Consider the following 20,911-nt stretch of genomic DNA (forward strand, 5'->3'; position numbering starts at 1 on the left):
TCCTGAAAGCTTCCCTAGGATGCCACAAGCCCACGTGGCCAGGTCCCCCAGCTGGGCTCTAGACAGAAGACCAAATGACACTGTGCCTTCCTTCCCAGGGAGGCTCCAGATCACCCTTCCACCTGCCTTCCTTCGCAGGGACGCCTGCCCATGCCCTGGCCATCCCCTCCCCCCACAAACTGAGCACTTCCCCCCCCCCCAAGATTTTATTTATTTATTTGACAGAGAGAGAGAGGGGGAACACAAGCAGGGGGAGTAAGAGTGGGAGAAGCAGGCTTCCCGCCGAGCAGAGAGCCCGATTCCAGACTCGATCCCAGGACCCCGGGATCATGACCTGAGGTGAAGGCAGACGTTTAATGACTGAGCCACCCAGGTGCCTCCCAAACTGAGCATTTTTGAAAGCAGAGTAATCCTTGACAGTCTGAGACAGGCCTGACAGGGGGAAACACAGTGGCCTGCTTTTGGAAGGGACACAAGGAACATGGCAGAAGGGACACAAGGAACAAGGCAGACGCGGTGTCCTCGGACTGTGTTCTCTGGCCCCACCCCCAGCTTTAACCCCTTGATGGCGAAGAAGGAAACTGCATGTGACAGATACTGTCTTTTCCCTGCAGACCCTGGAAACGATGGACACAGGGAAGCCGTTCCTTCACGCCTTTTTCATCGATCTGGAGGGCTGTATTAAAACCCTCAGATACTTTGCAGGGTGGGCTGACAAAATACAGGGCAGGACCATCCCCACAGGTGAGCCAATGCGGGACTCGCAGCCTCATATGGGGGTCCCGGGGGCTCTGTCTTCTCCTTGTTCCTGGTAGCCTTTGCAGAGCACCCTTGTTCCCCACTGACTCCTCCCCTCGGGGCCCCCTTCCCTTTTGCAAAAGGAAGTGGGCTTGTGCTGATTTCTCCTTTGGAATTTTACTTTTAACGTTGAGTTAAATGTCCCTTCTTTGTGGACTAGACAAGACTTGGAGCTGACACGTTGGTGGGCTTCTGGGTTTCTTTCTTGTCTTTTTGCAACATAAAACCCTCAGCCGAGATTAATCCCATATGTTCTACTCCACGAAACCTCTCTTTCAGATGACAACGTGGTATGCTTCACCAGGCATGAGCCCATAGGTGTATGTGGGGCCATCACTCCTGTAAGTATGGCAACTTCTCTAGATAGATCCATGTCGATTCTGCCCCACTGCCCGGTGGCCTCTGGGATCAGTTTCTGGTGTGTTTCAGTCACACTGGCATTAACTGAGTATTTTCTCTCTGTCAGGAGGCTGGGTGCTTCAGAATTATTGGGGTGGGTTAGCTCCCGTACCTGCTCTCACAGGGTTGACTCCTGAGCACAGCAGAAGGCACTGTGGATTCCAGCCGAGGGCTCAAGAATGCCAGTTTCTCTAGGGCAGGGGTCTTTTAAGAGGGCCTTGAAGGATGAGAAAGAGTCATTCCACAGGAAAATGGGTCTTCTAAGCAGTAGGAATGGCCCGAGTGAGGGTGTCAAGGTGTCTGGACTCCAGGGGGGTGGCTGTGCGGGAGGGGGAAGCAATAGCAGGACAGCTGGTAAGGCCACACTTAGATAAGGACAAAGTGATGAAGAGGAGGAGCACATGTCCAGTGGTCCAGGCCGGGCACCCACTAGGGCGTGGCTGCTGAGGGCCTGGGACTCTATTCACTGGGCAGTGGGGAGCCTGACAGGTAGCAGGGAATGGAGTGATGCTGCCTATCTGTTGGAGAAAGCCTGGGGCCACTGCAGCACCTGCACAGCAGGAGGCTGTGCAGATAGGCAGCAGCGTGGAGAGAGGACTGGAAGTGTGCTCCGTGTGTCCCTTCTGCCAGCCGTTGGGAGCCCACTGTGAGCCAGGCACGGTGTCAGGGTCCCAGGTACTGAGGACAGGAAGCCAGAGGGCTCAGCCCTCTGAGGGTCCCTGAGGAACTCACAGGTCAGTTAAAAGGCTGAGAAGGGAAGCCCCAAGAAAAATGGTAAGATAGGACCTGTTGGAAGACCAAGGGGAAGCATGGATTTGAAAGCTCCTAAGGAGGTCGAGTTGGTCGAGTTTAGTGTCTCATCAGAGGTCGGGGGTGAGTCATGGCTGGAACTGGGTGGATGGTGTTGCTGGTGGATTTGCGGAAGACTGGGGGAGAAGCAGGTTAGGGTGGAGTGCCGTGACAGATGAAGGTCATTCTAGGCAGATTGTCATAGAGGGGCTAGTGGAAGAGACAAGCAAAGGGTCCCATCAGACATTTGCATATTTGGCTTGGGGGCTCGAGAGAGGTGAGGCCTGGAGACGGCCACAGGCACTGGTCAGAACAGAGGAGTTTCCTGCCCATCAGGTTGGGAGGGGGGGATCCTGCAAAGAGGGATGCAGAGTGAGAGAAGAGGGCCTGGGGCCAAATCCCCCATACGTTGTTAGGAGATCTGACTGAGAAGTCTGAGCAGCTAGGGTCAGGGGCATCCCTGGAATGGAATACATTTCCAGAAAAAGACTATGGTCAATAGGGTCCTCTCCTTCGTAGCAACTAAAAAAGACACAACTGTTAGATTTGCTCGCTGACAGCAGTGTGGGGAGTTTGGGGTGGGTGCAGTGGAAGTCCCATTGCTGGGGCTTACAGAAGGGGACCTAAGCATGTGGGCACAGCTCTAACAAGAAGCTTCGAGGGGAGAGAAGGGAGCTGCTGGAAGTGGCAGAAGCCAAGGGAAGGTACAGATTTGCTTGTCAGAGAGGAGAGATGATGGTATTTTTGTGCTAAGGAGTGGAGGTCCAGGAAGAAGAGGGAACCCCAATCATTAGTGGGGGGTACCCCAAAACAATGCCTGCCATCATTTAGCCAAGCACATTGGCCCTTGGGAACTGGGATCTTAGATTTGTTGTCTCGTGGTAAGAATTCCAGAGGGAGCTGGGAGAGAAATTAGAGTGGTCTGATCATGAGGTAGCTACCTTCAGCCAGCCCTGTACGTACAGCTTCACAGAAAGCTCCTCTGTTCGGCATCCTTGGAACATAAGGAGCCAAAGGGACTGCTTTGGGATGGGATGGTTGGGGGACAACCCCAACCATCAAGCTACCTGCTCTCTTGGAGATGCTCGGTTTCATTGTGCCTCATCGAAGATGATACTCGGAGGGGCAGGGTAGCGGGGGACAGGGGGACACAAGGCTCCCTATGAATCCCGGCCTTCACCTGCTAGTTTGTGACCTTGGGCAAGTGACCTCTCCCTTCTGTGCTTCATCTGTAAATGGAGGGGATAATAGGACTATCCCATATGCATTGATAGGGATCAAATGAGTTAAGTGTTCAGTGGCTGGAACAGCACCTGGAACAGAGTGAACGCTCTGTGGCTGTTACCTCTTGTGTTAGGCTTCTTATCACAGTGATTTTGGTGTCCTTGCCTCTGTAGTTGAAAGACGACAAGAGACACTTTTCCCAGCATGATCTCTACCAAACAGCAATCCAGTGGGGGTTTAGTATGTATTCTGTAAGAAGAGAAAAAGATCCTGTAATACCTGAGTTTAGCAGAGGCGAGCCTCGTTCCTGCAGTATTTTTCAGCTCCTTTAACACGCTGATAGCATCATAAACCTCTAAGAGGAGAAGGTAGTGTGCCTACAGCAGAATCCTCTTTGCAAAGACAACTTATGGCAGGAATGCAGGTCTGATCTTTGCACACTCCTATATTACCTCCAACGCCCCAAATCTAGACCGTCCAAAGCAAATTCCTCCCTGGAGACCTTCCTGGGCCTCCAGGACAGGGCGGTGGGGTGGATCGGACTCCCCCCACCCTCACCAAGCTCCTCTATGTTCTGTCCCCAGTGGAACTTCCCTCTGCTGATGCTGGTGTGGAAATTGGCACCCGCCATCTGCTGTGGGAACACCATCGTTGTGAAGCCGGCGGAGCAGACACCCCTCACTGCCCTTTATCTGGGCTCCCTGATCAAAGAGGTAAGGCATCCGAGAAAGAAAGAAAATATTATGTGTTGTTGATAACATCCCCACCCCACCACCGTCACCAGATAAAGCTGCCCCATCATGCCAAGTGGTGCGTGGCAGTGCCAGCCGGCTCACAGCTGAGTGGGAAATGGAATGGCTCCCTGTGTTGTCCTTGGCAGGCGCGCGCGCTCTCTCTCCTGCTTGTGGTCACTGAGCTAGAGGCAACTCCATTCCTCCCACGGATCCTAACGAGAAGACTGAGCTCTTATTATGGGTTCAGACCTATGGTTTAGGAGCAAATGTTTTGTCTGGAGGGTTTGCAGGAGGGTCCCTCCAAGTGTCAGAGGTTCCTTGGGGCTGGCCTCTGTGGTGTAGCCAATGGTCCACTGTTCTCCTGGAGGGGTCCTCTTGCCAGCTCCTACTGAAGGGGCTGTGGCAAGCTGGGCTCATTCACCGGAGCCTCCCTTCCAGTGCTCTGTGCTCAGGCCATTGTCTTGTCCCCTCTACTCCCCGCCCCCTACAGCTACCATGCTGGGAAACCAGCAGCCCGAAGAAACACCTCCTTCCAGACACACCAGGCATCATGCTTCAGCCCTGCCAAGCCCAGCTTGTGTGTCGCCGAGAGGTTAAAAAAGAAACAGGAAGGAATGAGGGATGGTAGGAGAGAGCCGTTCCTTTCACTTCTCAGCTGGCTCATACAGCTGGGAAGCAGCACCTTTACTACTTAGAAATAACGCTACAGCCGCCAGGAACTGGCCCGTTTCCCACTTTCCTTTGACTGGGGATGTAGGACATGATTACATCATATTAATGAGACTGACAGATTCTAAAATCACAGCCGTGAACACACAGCACCTAGGAAAACGAAAGACTCCAGCACTGTGTCCCAAAGTCTTGCCTTTCTAAAATAGTGTGTTTGTATGAGATGGTAATTAATAAATTGTTCATTAAATCGCATCCCCCACCTCATTCATTTGTGGTGTTCCTGGTGAATAAAGAGGCCTGGGAGGAGTAGGGCAGGAGGCATGAATGTGAAAGAAGTGACTGTCCCCAGCCTTCAGGATATGCCAGCTTGGGGTGTGGCCCAGGTTCAACAAGCAGGAGCTTGGAGAGCGTGATACCACATTGCCATTTGGAACATTGAGGGGCAGGTTTAAGAAATGGGAGCTGAAGCCCAGGGAGAAAATATATTCTTTTTTTAAGATTTTCTATTTATTTATTTGACACAGAGAGAGAGAGAGAGATCACAAGTAGGCAGAGAGACAGACGGGGTTGGGGAAAGCAGGCTCCCTGCTGAGCAGAGAGCCTGATGCGGACCTCGATCCCAGGATCCTGGGATCATGACCTGAGATGAAGGCAGAGAAGTAACCCACTGAGCCCCCAGGTGCCCAGGGAGAGGATATTTTGCAGGGGCCTCTGAACCTTGGAGGATGTAACCAGGGTATCTCTCCTCCCTGAGAATACGTATGTGTAGACAGAGCCACACGCACACGCACAGAATAGAGCTCAGCCATGGGGGTTCACTGCCATTTTGCTCCAAGTCCCTTTTGGGTTATGAGGTACTGCCTGGAAGGAAGGGTGTATGTACGCCTCGCCCGGGCCCAGCCTGCACCCTGCCCACTTCGGTCTGGGTCCCTGGGTGGCTGTAAGACCCGGGCCCTGGCTTCCCAAAGAGGGGAACATCCTATAGCCCTGGTTCCCTCAGCCTGAGCGCGGTCTGTGGCCGACATCTGTCCATTCTCCTGCACTGATGGCTACCTTGATTTCCATCCAGGTCGGATTCCCTCCAGGAGTGGTCAACATCGTGCCGGGATTTGGGCCCACAGTGGGAGCAGCGATTTCCTCTCACCCTCAGATCAGCAAGATCGCCTTCACGGGGTCCACAGAGGTAACCCTCCTCACCCACGGTCAGCCAGCGTGGCAGCCGCTGGCTGGGAACGTTCCCCTTGAGCAGCTGAGCTATGATTATTTCGTCTAAGTGTGGCCACGTTTCAGTGCGTAACAATCAGTTAAAAAAAAAAAGGCAAATAAATAAAGTCACTGGTCCAGTTTCCAAACTAAGTAAGTATCTAATAGAACTCAGAAGCCTGAGAAGAAAAGATTGGTAGATAAGATAAAATAAAAATGTAAAACATCCAGAGGACAAACAGTGTCGTAATCGAAGTTCACGGATACATAGCAAGCTGGGAGAAGCCATGATGTGTGCAGCTCTCCAAGGCTTAAAATCCGTAATACCCTTAAAAATCAGTGAAAAAGGAAAAACAAACAAACGAACAAAAAACAAGCGCTCTCAGTGGTGGGGCAGTGGGTAACTCAGAGAAGGGAAACACCGAATGTCCAACAAGCTTGACCTGGCTCATTGGTCATCCGGGAAACGCAAATTCCAGTGAAAGTCGGAGTCTTTGTCTGTCAGATGGGTAAAAATCGGAATCTGGTCTGAGGCCGTGGGAAGCCAACCGACACTCCCCCATGGCAGTCCCCAGGCACAGGGCCGCCTCGTAGTATCGATCCCTCATTTGACTCAGAAATTCCATTTCAAAGCCACTGGTCAGAGAGAGGGCTTCTCACGAGCCCTCAAGGACATGTCTTCCTGTATACTGTGTCCGTTCTGTGCGGGGCGTTACAGCCACTACAGTAAGGAAGACTGTTTCCTGGCTGAGTTTGAAGCACACAAAAAAGTAAACCGTGGGAAAGTGGGTACAGAATGATCCCACGGGGAAAAGTATGTGTGGAGATAAATCCGTAAGGATACCCAAGAAGTTCTTCCTGTGGCCATGTCTGTGCAGGTCCTGGGGCATAGGGGAAAGGGGAGATGAAAACTTTTCCCCTTTGCCCTGACACACATCTCTGTGTGGAATTCTATGTAATATTCTTCTGTCCTTGAAAAAGAAACAAATAAATGCTTCCCAAACACTAAGTATCGCCCCCCCTGCCCCGCCATCTCCCCACAAATTTAGTCACCAGGAGCCCAAGCTGTCTTCTCCCCCAATAGCAGATTCGTCCCTTCTCCTGCCCATGCCCGGCTTCTCTGCAGAGACACCTGAACCCTCTCTAGGCGCCTTTAGGGCTGCCCCATGGGTCCAGTGGGGTGCTTTTCTCACTGGGCAGCCAAACTCAGGGACAAGAAAGTGGCCTCTGCCAGTGGCCTTGCTCGGCTGGCAGGCATCTCCAGAAGGGGGATGGGGTGCTTTCCCACTTTAGGCCCCCCTGCTGCACCCAGCCACGAAAGCCCACCTCAACCCCACAGGGAATTGCCAGTCCGTGGCAGACTGGTGTTACTTCTGCTGCTCTCTGGGGACCGTCCCTGTCACTGTAGGACTATTCCAAACGTCATTCACTCCATCACCTATGAGCTGGTCAATATTTAAAATGTACTCACATCTTAGTTTTGGGGGAACAGCCTCTTGCTGGCTGTCTGGTTCTAAGTGTCTGTGTGCGGCTCGGTCTCCTGAGAGTCTGTGGGGCCCGCCGAATGATGGTCCGGCCCTTGACTCTGGCAGTGTGTGCTGTGATAGGAGAGACCCTCTGGGTACATGAAGGAGGTTGGTGAGGGGTCCTGTTCCTGCCGCATGTACCGGTTCTCTCCCTTCCCCCTGGGGAAGCCTCGGTCTTGAGTCTGTTGCCAGAGAATTGGCTCTTTCTCCTTCTGAAGGTCAGCTTCCCTATTACCATAAATTTGGAGGTTCCCGCAGATTATACTAAAGAGCCCCGCGTCCCCCATGAGCGAGCCCTGGAACAGCTACCCTTGGGTCCCCTCGAGCCCTTTTCCAGACGAGCTGGACCGGCCTGCTTCCAGGAGCCGGCTGTGCCACTAGCCCGCTGTGTGGCTGTGGGCGTATCACTGGGCCCTCCAGAGGCTCCCACTTCATCCACCCCTGTAAGTGGAGCAGCTCAGACCAAGTGATGTCAAGGTCTGATCCGTGAGGAGACACAGGGAGAGGCCGGGGCCTACGGAGGCAGCCTCAGAGGCCTAAGGCTCCTGGGCAGAGAGGCAGGAGACCCATAGATTTATCTAGAACGTCCGGCCCACATCTGGCCCCAGCCAAGGTTTCATCTGGTCTGTTTTTCATCCTGAAGGTTGGAAAGTTGGTTAAAGAAGCTGCCTCTCGGAGTAATCTGAAGAGGGTGACCCTGGAGCTTGGGGGGAAGAACCCCTGTATTGTGTGTGCAGATGCTGACCGTGAGTGTCTCCCCTTCTGGACGTTGCTGGGGTTTAGTTCTTAAATCTCTTCCTGATTCCTTGTGCAAGCTCAGAACCAGCTGAGAGAGAGACACACGTATACACACGAAATGGCGATGTTTATCCACCTTGGGTTTTCCTGTCCTAAGCAGGCAGATGAGATCAAAACACCAGCTTTATTGCTCATGGAAAGCTGCCTTGGGGAAATATGTGTCCTGGGTGGGGGGCAAGGGGCTGCCTGTTTCTGACCTTCAAGATTATGTTTGTGTTCCCCGTCCCTGCAGAGCTGGGGCCATAAGGAGCCAATCCAGATCTTTCTCCAGACTCCCCTGTGCAGGGAGATGGCCAGGAGAGGGAGGAGCTGGGCAGGTGCTCCCCACTCACAGGCATTAGTCACCCCCTACCCCTCTCCGAAACTTGAGATGTTTCTTCCTTCTTTGTCTCAGGCCTAACAAATGAGAGGACAGTGGCAGCGGACCCTTAAACATGTCCCCCTAGTCTGGGTCCTGTTTGTCTGTCTGTCTCTCGCCACCACATCTTCTCTGAGCAAGCATCCCTGCCCAGCGGCTTGGGGACAGTGTGTGTCTTGCTAGAGGTTCCTGAGACGATATGGAACTGTATGCTATTCTTGGCTGCCATGTCCAGAGGAAGGAAGGGCCATGTTGGGCATTCAGTCTCCTGCTGACAGGGTCAGCTGCCAAAAGCTGTGCCTTCCCAGGTACCCCAAAGCACCTTCTAGAAAAGCCTTCCTCACCTGCCCCCTGGAAATTCCTTTCCTGGAGAACAAAGCTTTACATTCCACTCTCAGATAAGGTGGGCACTGCAAATATCCCTGAGAAAAGGGACCCTAGTACAATTTCTTGCTAAAGTGTAAAGGACTGATATCTCTGTGGGAGAGCAAGTGACCTGGGTGAGGCAGCAAGCTTCAGGGAAGGAGAAGGAGGCTGGGCATGAGGACAGATGGCTCCTTTGTTGCCTGGGCTGGTGCTTCCTTGTAGAAGCCTTGGTAGTGTTGGTACTGGTTTCTGGAACCACACAGAGCAGTTCTGGCTATTGCAACATCTGGGGTCCCAAACTCCAGTCCTGAAGAGCCAGAACCCTTGTTTCGCATTCTTGTGCCACCATATCTGGGCACCTGGTCTCCACCTCAGCTCCTCCTCTCTCCCTGGCACTGAAGGACACTGCAGCTAGAACACAAAACTCCCTTCCGTTCAGCGGTTGGTTTTATAAGGCTCATGAACGCCGAGGGCAGCATTCCCCAGAGCTGCTTCAGAGCGGTGCCGGGGTGTCTGGATAGCCTGCCCGTGCCCTGCAGGGCCCATGCGTTTGCCCAGTGCAAAGTGTGCAAAGTGTGCCCAGTGCATTTCCTAAGCAGCAGCAGGCATGTTGGAGGGGGGCGGGGGTGCAGAAAAACCAGCTTACTGTGGAACGCTGGAGACCACACTGTGAGCTGTAAGCGATACCCCACTGAGCATTCTTCTCCCTGAAGCACGGCCCCAAAGGTTTTCCTTACTAAGCACCCTTCTGGTTTTAACCCGATGCCCGCTCTCAAGTTCGGATACAGACCTCCTTAGGCAGAATCGGTGCTCTCTTTTTAGCCCGTATCTGTCCTAAATGGAGTTAATGTTACTAAGATTTAATAAGCAAAAGAAGCTGACTTCGTAGGACTTGGTAGTGAAGGAACCTCAAGGTGGACTAGCTCTCACCTGTCGGCCTGCATCAGTACTTACTTCCTGAAGACTATTCTAGAACTCTCTAGAATGCAGGTCCTCCAGAAAGGGGGAGGAGTGGGGGTCCGGAAGCAGGTGAACCGGGGAGTGCAAACTCTCTTAGTGCAGGAAGGCCTGCACTAAGGGACTGATTTCCTCCCACACTCGGGTGCACCCAGAAAATCCTTGTTCCTGTCCTCTCTGTTGGGAAATGCCGGGAATAAAACTAATTTCTGCAACACGGCCATTCCAGGGCCTGTTTTCTGGTGCGGGCAATTAGCGTTGCAGCTGTCACCCGTCCTGCCCTAACGACTTAATCGCTTCCTTCTGCCCCCGCCACCCCCTCCGTCCAGTGGACTTGGCAGTGGAGTGCGCCCATCAGGGAGTTTTCTTCAACCAAGGTCAGTGCTGCACGGCCGCCTCCAGGGTGTTCGTGGAGGAGCAGATCTACGCGGAGTTTGTGAGGCGGAGCGTGGAACACGCCAAGAAGCGTCTGGTGGGAGACCCCTTTGACGTCAGAACGGAGCAGGGGCCGCAGGTAACCCACTGATGCTGCAGAACCCGCAGTGTGCCTCTGGGGGCTGAACCAGGCAGCCCCTCTCGCCCTTGGCCCCTTACAGCTCTGGTGCTTTTCCATCAATTCCCAGGTCCCTCCCAAACTGAAGGGAGGCTGCCTCGCCTTCCACTTGCTTTCGTTTTGACGCCACCCCATTGGGTCTCTGTGGGCTTATAAAGCGGGAGTGGACACACAGAGGTTTTGCTCTTTGCGGCTGATAATGCCACGCGTAAGGCGCCCCGGCAAGGAGGGAGGCATTCCCAGTTCATATGGCGCCATGCCTGCGCCCTCCAGCCAAGAGGGCCGTCCAGTCTCTGAGCCACCAGGATTCCCAGAAGAGAGACTCGGGCAGAGGCTGTGTTACCTGGCTGGTCTCCCTGCAGAAGAGGGGTTGTAACCATGGCCAAAAGGCAGCAAAGTACAGGCAGAGGCCAAATACCTAGAGCCCACGGTCTGAGCCTCCAGGCCCTCCCTGGAACTCACGTGCACTGTAGGACAAGGTCACGGTCAGAAACCAAAGAATCCCAGTGGAGAGGGAGTGCAGAGGGCTCAGGGAACAGGGCTGCATTTCTGGGCAGGAGGAGCCCATCTCCGGAGGCCTGATTTTCAAAACTAACGACGGGATGAAAATGATCATAACCGCAAGGTTTAATAACCTCTTTAAAAGGGCACATCGTGTATCACTTTCTTACTAATTATGCAGTACAGCAGATGGATAAATATTTAAAAGAGGGCAGCCTGACCATCCATGCATTATTGAAATAGAGCTCGACAGCAACCCATTTTGCTGGGAGCCAAAGTCCTGCCCCAGCCACGAAGTTGCAAATCACATGTCCAGACTCTGTACTTGTGTCTGTCCCGGGAGCTCACTGCTTCCGCACTGCACTGGCACCACATGTTTACATGGGAAGCCACACAAGTTTGGCTCTGTGACTTTGTGGAAGTCCCCATCTGGAAAATGGAAGTAATGGATGAATATTGTGAATATTTCAAGATACCCAATAAGTTTATTTTTTAAAGGTGGAGGCAAGGGAAGCATTCAATGACAGGCTCCCTGATCCAGGTGGCAAAAGAAGTGCATGACTTCAGGCCATGTCTATCAGGTCTTGCTTAACCATCCCGTGGGGGTGCCCTGGCCGGGGAAGGGGGAGGACCATGTGGAAAAAGGTGCATTTCTGGCCATTGTGCCCATCCTTGCCTAGCCCCAGCCCACATGCACGGCGGCTCCAATGCCACGTGACCCTGGTGGAGAGAAGCATCCCAGTTGTGGCCAAAACCCTCTACCCTGCCAGACCTCAACTCCAAACCTAGTGGCCAGTGATACGAAGTTGTCTAGTGACCTCGATTGGATTTCAGGTCTGAATGCAAACATGGCCACAAGCCATTATCAAATCCACCGTGGTTGTAAAGCTAATTCAGACTCCGTGGGAAATATGTGAGCTGATCCCATACTAAGGAAACCTTTCACCCCATCATTATTCGTAAGTCTCTTTCCAAGGCTCCAGGCTTGACTTCTGAAGCCAGATAGAGAAATCTCTTCCAAGAGAGCAGATTCAAACAGAATGGGTGTTGATTTCGTCGGTGCTTTTGATGCTGCTGCTAAAAGTCCTTCTGAAAGCTCACTTAAGCCGCCTAACCTCAGCATATTATTTTAGGACGATGTTGGATTTTTTTTCCTCCCAAAGTGCTTTTTCATCTACGGTAATAAGATTTTTACTCAGAGAGGATTTACAGCTGTCCAAATAGTCCTGTCTTTCTCCTGCCTATTACACAGCTAGCTGACCTAGATCAGTGTCCACTGCAGACAGCCAGCCAAATGCTCCAGAATCATTCAGGTTTATTTGGCAACTGAGCAACGAGGCACATAAACATTGCACAAGACACCTGGTGGGGGTGGTTCCGGTGCCCTCTGCAGCAGAGCCAAGTGTAGCTTCCAACCTGTCATTCGGAGTCTGCCTGACTCTATCCCTGGTGTTGTGCCCGGCCATGCCCTTTACTTCTGGAAGGTTCTCCTTCCAGCACAGGAATGCACCAGCTGACATTTCTTGGGGGATTATTAGATTGAGACAATGTGTTCACATGGACTCATCAGGAAGAATGGAGTCTGGATATGCAGGCTTTCCACGGGGACCCAGCACTGCCCCCAGGACAGACAGACAGAAAATGGTCACAGCCATTCAGGACCTGTATTTGGTGAAGCCCTTCAAACCCTCTTGGCCTCTGGGGAGGAGGGAAGGGTATCTTGGAACTTTTAACCCCAAACTTGGTTCACCCAAGAGAAGTTGAAAGAACCTTGAGATATTACTGGAATCATTGGAGTTGTTTGAATTACTTGCTTAGGTGGGAGTATATTCCCAGGGATTAAAACCTAGAACACATAGAGAGGTCAGTGGAGAAAAGGCTTTCTTCCATCCCCCCTTCTCCGTTCATAGGCCTGGTTCTTAACCTTCCTTCTATGGATAGCACACAGTCTTAGTTTCTCATGTATCCCTCCAGAACTTCTTTATGGATATAGAAACAAATATGAATATGTGCTCTCATTTCCCCTGGTTTTTTTTTTTTTACCCAAAGGGTAACTGATATCTGTCCTGTTTTTCACCTTGGTTTTTGTGCCCTTGTAAGAAACTTGGAAGGGCTTTCTATACGAGGCTGGGGGTTGGGGGTACAGGGTGAGGTGGTCAGCTTTCCTTCTCCCTTCTCCTCTGCACCATGGATGGGCAGTTCCACAACTGTCACCCTCATCCCACATGCCCTGTAAGAAGAGGGCAGGGCTTCCAGATAACCTACACGACACTCAGCTAGACTGGAAGTTTAAATGAGCAAAGAAGACTTTTTTTTTAATCATAAGCATATCCCAAATAAGGAAAGACTTCTTTAGCATAAGCATATCCCAATCATGACTTGGGATATACTTATGCTAAGAAAGTCTTCCAAAAACGCAAATTTAACTGGGTGCCCTGTAGTTTTATTTGCGAAACCTAGCAACCCTTGCAGGATGCAAGAAGTTGGGAGAGCAAAGAATGTCACCATTTCAGAGGTTTGCTTAATAGCATGGAAGGGGTGGGTGGTAGGATAGATGGTACACGGGAAAGGATGAGGAGAACCTATCTCCCCATCTCTCCCCTGCTCCAAAAAGCCTAGACTTGTGCATCAGAGGAATATTCACATACAAGGCACATCTGTCCCATGAATTATGACTTGACAAGAACACTTAGGGGTAGGACAGCTGATCATGTGAATGGCCGTTGGACCCATAAGATGGCAGCCGCCACCCGAAAGGACTTCAAGCCATACCTCTCCTTGTGTTTTGCAGATAGACCAAAAGCAGTTTGACAAAATCCTCGATCTGATCGAGAGTGGGAAGAAGGAGGGAGCCAAGCTGGAATGTGGGGGTTCAGCCATGGAAGACAGGGGGCTCTTCATCAAACCCACTGTCTTCTCAGAAGTTACGGACACCATGCGCATTGCCAAAGAGGAGGTACTGGAGGTGGCAGGAAAATCTTCAAGAGCCCCCAGGGGGCTCTTGTGGGGTGGGAGGGCGAGAGGAGGGGGTCTTACAAAGAGAAGTCTTCTCCAGGGCTTAGGGACCCCGGAAGTCATTGTGAGGGGATAGTTTTCCTTTCTCCCGTGGCTTTCTTCCTCTCCTTTGGTTTCTGAGGGAAGCCATCTTGCCTACCTGCCTTTGGGAACCCCTAGTCCTCTATAGCAGCTGTAGAGTTTGTCCTAAACCCCCCATTTTACACGTCTCTGGGGAGCCTCAGTCCCTCTCCTTTCTTTTAACACATCCTCAGGTTAGCTCATGGTGGAGGGGTCTTGCCCCCTCTGGGTTTTACCAGTGGATTCACAGCCTAAAGCTGCCTTCAGCCCCTCTAGACGGAATTAAAATGAAAAGTGTGTTCATTCAAAGAACACATCGGGGCTGGAATTCTCTTTGAAGTTTTCTGTCACGAGCATCCTTGGAAATGCTGGAAATTCAGGAGACCCCGCTCCAATAAAAGTGGGATTCTAACTTGGTCTTTCAATCTCACTGTGAGTCTGGATGGACACTGGTTCCCACCTAGGGTCCCGGGGGGTCAGACCCTGGGCTGTGGGGTGTTTTGGGACGCAGAAAAAGTGAATCACCGCTGAGCGTTTCCTGTGTGGGTATTTTATAGACTTTCTCCTGGAGGTTTTTATGGGATTTTTATTTTTATTTTACATTGCGAGGAACAGTGTCTTCCTCCGTCCCCTGGGAGTTATTAGGGAGACATTTTATGGTGCCTTGTTGATGGAAAACGTACCGCCAAGAGGCCGGGGCACACAGTCCTACAGCTGTGCCCTACAACCCCCCTCAGCAATAACTTTCCACAAAAAAACTCTCCAAGTTTTGTCTTATGGGCACGTCAGCAGGATGGGGCTTCTCAGAAGCCCTGATGACAATAAGAAAAAGAAGCCTGGAACATGCTTTCGGTTGGTATCTTAAGTTGAGCTTAGTCGTAACCCTTCCCTTCAGATGTCAACTGTCCAGTAGCTCAAAAGATCTCCGCAGGTTCTTTGCTCTCCGGTCCTCGTTCCTCACACGTGTGAGTGCTCGGGATGAAATGAAGGCCGTACTCGCTCAGAACGGACGCCCTTCGTCCGGACGCCCCTCTCACCGCCGTTCTTGCAATTCCACATTAGATTTTTGGACCGGTGCAGCCAATCCTGAAGTTCAAAAATATCGAAGAAGTGATAAAAAGGGCCAACAGCCTTGAATACGGACTCACGGCAGCTGTGTTCACCAAAAACCTCGACAAAGCACTGAAGCTGGCTTCCGCCTTGGAGTCTGGAACCGTATGGTGAGTAGCAGATCCGTGCGTCTCCACTCTCCGGAGCGGCTGGCTTGCTCGCTTCACGGCCCGTCTACGGACAGACACCTTCTAGTCACATGTTCCGGGCCAAGCACTGTCTTAGAGCTTTGGCCCATCCTCCTGACCACGTCTGAGACGGACACCATCATTGTCCCTGTTTAACAGAGGAGGAAATGGAGACACAGAGAGGCTGGGTGATTTGCCTAGGGTCACACAGCCGGTACAGAGCAGAGCAGAGCCCAGCGACGGCCGGCCAGCCCCGCTGCCCCTGTTGCTAACTGCCGTGTTGTGCTAACCCTCACGCTCCACTCCCTCCCCATTTATTTTTTATTCTGACTCTAAAAGCAGGGCATGGTCTTGTCCGAAATGTGAACCAAAGTCCCTGCTTCCCCAGTCATCTTGCCAATGACATCATCCTCACTGGAACAATGATAGAGCTTTGGGGCTCAGAGAGGCTAAGTTACAAGCCCAGAATCCTTACAAGCCAAGAAGCAGGAGAGCTTTGAGGTCAGGTCTGGCCAATTTCAAAGCTAAATCTTACGCCCCGATGCCGCAGTTTCCCTCTTCTTTCTTCTCGCCTTGACATTCCATTCCTATCTTGGCGAAAAGCTTTATGCTTAGGAATATTTAGATTTTAGGCGTGCCTGGGTGGCTCAGTCAGTTAAGCACCTGCCTTCAGCTCAGGTCATGATCCCAGGGTCCCGGAATCGAGTCCCGCATCAGAATCCCTGCTCAGTGGGAAGCCTGCTTCTCCCTCTCCCTCTGCCTGCTGCCCTCCCCTGCTTGTGCTTTCTCTCTCTCTCTCTCTCTGTCAAATAAATAAATTAAAATTAAAAAAAATTTTTTTAAAGATTTTATTTATTTATTTGACACAGAGAGAGGTCACAGTAGGCAGAGCAGCAGGCAGAGAGAGAGAGGAGGAAGCAGGCTGCTCCCCGCTGAGCAGAGAGCCCAATGCAGGGCTCGATCCCAGGACCCTGAGATCATGACCCGAGCCGAAGGCAAAGGCTTAACCCACTGAGCCACACAGATGCCCCAAAATTAAAAAAAAAAAAAATTTTAAGGAATATTTAAATTTTAGCTTCTGGTGGGAAGAATGCAAAGGCAGAAGTTGAAAACCCACTGTTGTCATTACTAAAACTTTGACAGAAAGTCATCCTTTAGGCAACGGTCTGTTTCAGGCCCCTGAGAGCGGGGACACCCGTGACCCTGGTCGGCCTTCCCCCGGTAATCGTGAGCATCTTTCGTTCCTCCTCTAGGATCAACTGCTATAACGCCATCTACGCACAGGCTCCATTTGGTGGCTTTAAAATGTCAGGAAATGGCAGAGAACTGTAAGTATTTGCCCTCGCACGCCTGCAGGCAGGTGAACAAAACACACCCTAGATTCGCGGCGGGCAGGAGTGCGGGCAGGTGCTCTAGTCCCCCGGCCTTGCCCCATGCCCCACTGTGTCGCCATGCCAGGACGGCTGGTGCCCCTTTCCCTCCGGGGCTGCGATGGATCTCTCTCACCCTCTCTGTCCCTCCTGCCTTCCCGCTTCTGCTGTCCTCCACCCTTATCCTCATCCCCTGCTCCTTCGGGCCCTGGGACCAATCTCTAGCCTCGGCTTCCATGTCCTCCCCGGCACCTGCCACACATGGAGATACCAGTAGAGACTTGGCCCAGGCTCCCCACACGAGGACGGGGGCAGAACTGGAAAAGGGCACTTTTTGCCAGACTCACACAAACCCCAGCCCTCAGCAAGGAAGACAGGCTCTCTCCCAGGCTCCGCGGGCAGACTCGGGGTACTCTGACTCCTTCTCCATGCCTCTCTGGGAGACCTACTTCTGTGCCCTTCGTGGCTCCCTCAAATCCACCACATGCTCCCAAAGGGCTGCTTTCCATCTTGCCCGCTGGGAAGAGGCACTCCGTGGGCAGAGAGTCATGGACAGGCTTTCTTGTGTCTGGCCCAAGATAAAAGGTCCAGGCACGGAGCCGGACAGAGTGTTCCAGGAGTGGACGCACTGTCGTTTCCAGCTGGACGAGGCCTTCTCTCCCATGTCCTTCTTGGTGGTTTTTATTAGCCTTTGTGGACAAACAGCTTTTGGGATCCCTCTTCCCAGGGGGACCATCTGTGACAACAGGCAGGGCTGCTCCTGGAACATTTCAGAGGGCTCCGAGCTCTTACTCCTTGTTAAACAGTGTGTGTTATTTATATACAAATGCATTACCTCGTACTTGTTTGTAGATCTTCCAATGGGAGAACTCAGAGGCTTCCCCTCAGCTTTGGCCTTCATGGGGCCCTTGGGCAGCTCCCCTTCCCAATTCTTCCTAAGGACGTTACGAGAGAATGGGGCTGGCTTCCCTCTCTGAACAAATGCTTTCGACTCTTCTCCATGGAACTGAGGTTCCGCCCCCAAACTTGGTCTTTCTTTTTGATCCAGTCGTGGCAAATATGCCAGAAACATCCAAACATCTGAGGAAAATATGTCCACTGGTGTCCCTCTCATGCCTATGACGTGTTTCCCCTTCAGGGAACCTCAGTAAATTCTCAGCCGTGAGAACCCTTTGTAGAAATCATGTTTCATCCCACATGGCTTGTCTGTTTTCTGTTCTATGTGCCTCTGCTTCAGTTTCCACACCCTCCTGCTTGAGAGAGGCATGGGGCCTGGGTTGGGGTTACCTGGGTCCCTGTCAGGGCCCACCACCAGCCGCAGTACGGGTAACCGCTGGCCGGTACTGAGCACAGACAGTGCAGGCTCTGTATGAACACTTTTTCACGGGTGCCTTCACGCCGTGCTCACGACAGTCCACAAGATGGTGTGTCTTTGTTCTGCTTGCCATGCCAGAATACTGTGTAGACGGGGTGGCTTAAACAGGAGACACTGATTGCTTACCATTCTGGAAGCTGGAAGCCTGAGATCCAAGTGCCAGCAGATCTGGGGTCTGGGAAGGGCTCCCCTCCTAGTGGGGTGTCTTCTCACTGTGTCCTCACATGGTGGAGGGGGTGAGGAAGCTCTCGGGGATCTCCCTTTTAAGGACATTTACCTATTCATGAGGGCTTCCAACTCTCCTAACCTAACCACTTCCCAAAGACCCCACCTCCTAATACCTTCCCATTGGGAGCTGGGGCTTCAGTGTAGGAATTTTAGGTGGACACAAACATCGGATCCATTGTAGATGCCTGCTACTACCACTAACTACCCATGTTTCCGGGTACTACCCCAGGGATGCCAGGGAGGATCCCTGCCTTTCCAGGGGTCACATTGCCAGTAAGGGACAGAGGCGGGGTTGAGCCCTTGGGCCCACCACACCACAACGCCTTGCTCAGCGGGGCTGTCACCTCTGTAAGCCACATGGACTGAAGCCAGACAGGGCATAAGTGGTCATTTATCTCCTCTGATCAGCTGCCTTCAACCAGTCAGGTCATGACTGATGGGGAGGGGACCCAGGACCCCACACGGTCCTCCCCCCAGAGGCCAGATGCAGCTTCCTGCTGCAGTAAGAGTTTGGGGCCCCAAGCAGACGACCTTGGATGTCGAAGCTGCAGAAAGGGTGTGTGGGGCTCTCCTGACTTGTAGTGTGTACTAACTCACACTGACTCTGGCTTACGGCTTTCCTCACCTGTGTCATTTGTGTCTCCACCCACCTCCAACCCCGGGTTTTAACTGGCTTTCAGGGCCTCAGCACCCCAGTCTGGCTCAGGGCGCAGAGCGGAGTGCGGCTCTCATCCCAGCCGGGACTTTTTTCCATGTGTTTTTTTGACCCTTGGCATATATTTTTTCAAGGCTTTTGATAAAGCACTTTAACGTAATTCACAAGGGGCCTGGAAACTGACTTGGAAACCAATTTCCATTTGCACTGGTCTCTGATTAATGTCTTCATGTTCCATCGAGTTCTCCTTTTGTGTGCTGGAGCACGGGGAGGGGGATTCCGTGGTTTTCCCCAGCCCCGGCAGCCTGGACCGGGCTGGCTCTCTGCCGCCCACCCACAAGCCCCTCCGGGGATCTTGTCCTGTGCATGTCTTGGGATGAAGCCTCCAAGTTCTCTTCCTCCTGGGCACTTTTCTTGGTGGTTTTGCAATCACAGCAACAACAAGCAACAAAAATCCACACAGTCGAGAGGGGTGGAAAGCTAGGCCTCCCTCCGCGGATTCTTAATCCCGTTTGTCAGAGATAAGCACGGTCCCATCACTCATTTTTTTCCCCCATTTGTTTACTTAGCCAATATTTAATGAGCACCTTTGGGGCACGTGCTGGGTTCTGAACCCAGAGCAGCGATCACACCTTCCCCTGCCAAAGTGCTGGTGGGGTCCAAGAGGAGAAGGGCCGGGCTCATGATTAGCCTCGAGCACCAAGACCATCAGGACTGGTCAAGAAACCCATTAGGAGATGCCACACGGGGTCCAGAACTGGAACCTTGGCAGGAATTGCAGAATAGGAGGAATAAGGTGATTCGTGTACTTCATCCTACAGGAATGGTTTAAGACTGGACTTGATTAGTTAATCAGCTAAGTAACTGAACGTGCTTTCATCATTTGGTTTATTACTTTTCTTTACGAAGTCGCTAAATCATTAACTACTTTGCGTTTTTAACAACGCAATACTAGATATTCACTTTTAGAATTTACTTGTGTATTTTCTTTGCAGTGCATTTTTTCTGTTTTCTTTTCTTTTTTTTAAAGATTTTATTTATTTATTTAGCAGAGAGATCACAAGTAGGCAGAGAGGCAGGCAGAGAGAAAGGCGAAAAAACAGGCTCCTTGCTGAGCAGAGAGCCCAGTGCCGGGCTCCGTCCCAGGACCCTGAGATCATGACCTGAGCCGTAGGCAGAGGCTTTAACCCACTGAGCTACCCAGGTGCCCCATTTTTTCCGTTTTCAAATGAAATGGGAGCTAACTATTTTGGGGGCTTGAGAATGGGCTTTGGATATTCCTCCATTCTTTTTATTAAGGGTCTCCTGTGATGGACTTTTGTGTTATATCCAAGGGCTTTTCCTATTACGAACCATTCTGGCATAAATCTTTATGCACTTGTGGGAGATTATTTTCAGAATAAATTCCTAAAATTGGGTAATCTGCTCCATGAAAAATGAACTTCTGGTCTTTTGGTTTGTGTGTCTTTAATTGCAAGGGCGTTGAGCATGTTTTTCACACTTACTAGTAATCTGTATTTGTTTTTCTGTGAACTGACTGTTCATGCCCTTTGTTGATTTTTCCATTTGTTTGTGGGCTTTTTAAATTGGGTTTTAAGAGCTCTTTGTATATGAAGGAAAATGGCACTGTTTCCCACACAGGGTTGTGATTGTAATTTTTTTTCTAGCTTGTCATTTGTTTTGGGGGGGTTTTGAAATGGATTTTCCACTCTGCAAAAATTGAATTCAGTGTTCTGCGTATGGCTTTTGTATTTTGTGTTATGTTTTAAAAAGATTACAAAATACTCCACTCCTTCTCACGGGTTCTTGAACTATTTGTTTCAGGGAACTACCAAAAAAAAATCTTAATGACCTATTAATTAAGAAATAATAATACTTTCTACCCTTTATTTATTTTTTTAATTTTTTTTTTTAAGATTTATTTATTCGACAGAGACCCAGGAAGAGAGGGAACACAAGCAGGGGGAGCAGGAGGGGGAGAAGCAGTCTTTCTGCCAAGCAGGGATCCCGATGCAGGGTTCGATCCCAGGACTCTGGGATCATGACCTGAGCTGAAGGCAGATGCTTAAGGACTGAGCCACCCAGGCACCCC

General features: G+C 51.5%; 1 protein-coding gene across 1 annotated transcript in view; it reads left to right on the plus strand.

Annotated features, from left to right (window-relative positions):
• The window catches only part of ALDH1A3 (aldehyde dehydrogenase 1 family member A3), a 35,278-nt gene that overhangs the window by 12,439 nt on the left and 1,928 nt on the right, over positions 1-20,911 (plus strand). Inside the window, exons 4-12 of the mRNA XM_032342212.1 lie at positions 615-744; positions 1,078-1,139; positions 3,795-3,923; positions 5,686-5,799; positions 7,989-8,091; positions 10,154-10,338; positions 13,670-13,834; positions 15,016-15,173; positions 16,445-16,519. Coding sequence (XP_032198103.1) covers positions 615-744; positions 1,078-1,139; positions 3,795-3,923; positions 5,686-5,799; positions 7,989-8,091; positions 10,154-10,338; positions 13,670-13,834; positions 15,016-15,173; positions 16,445-16,519 — 1,121 coding nt within the window. The remainder of the gene's footprint in view (positions 1-614; positions 745-1,077; positions 1,140-3,794; positions 3,924-5,685; positions 5,800-7,988; positions 8,092-10,153; positions 10,339-13,669; positions 13,835-15,015; positions 15,174-16,444; positions 16,520-20,911) is intronic.

The sequence above is a fragment of the Mustela erminea genome, chromosome 5 (genome assembly GCF_009829155.1).
Source record: "Mustela erminea isolate mMusErm1 chromosome 5, mMusErm1.Pri, whole genome shotgun sequence".
NCBI classification, from domain to species: domain Eukaryota; kingdom Metazoa; phylum Chordata; class Mammalia; order Carnivora; family Mustelidae; genus Mustela; species Mustela erminea.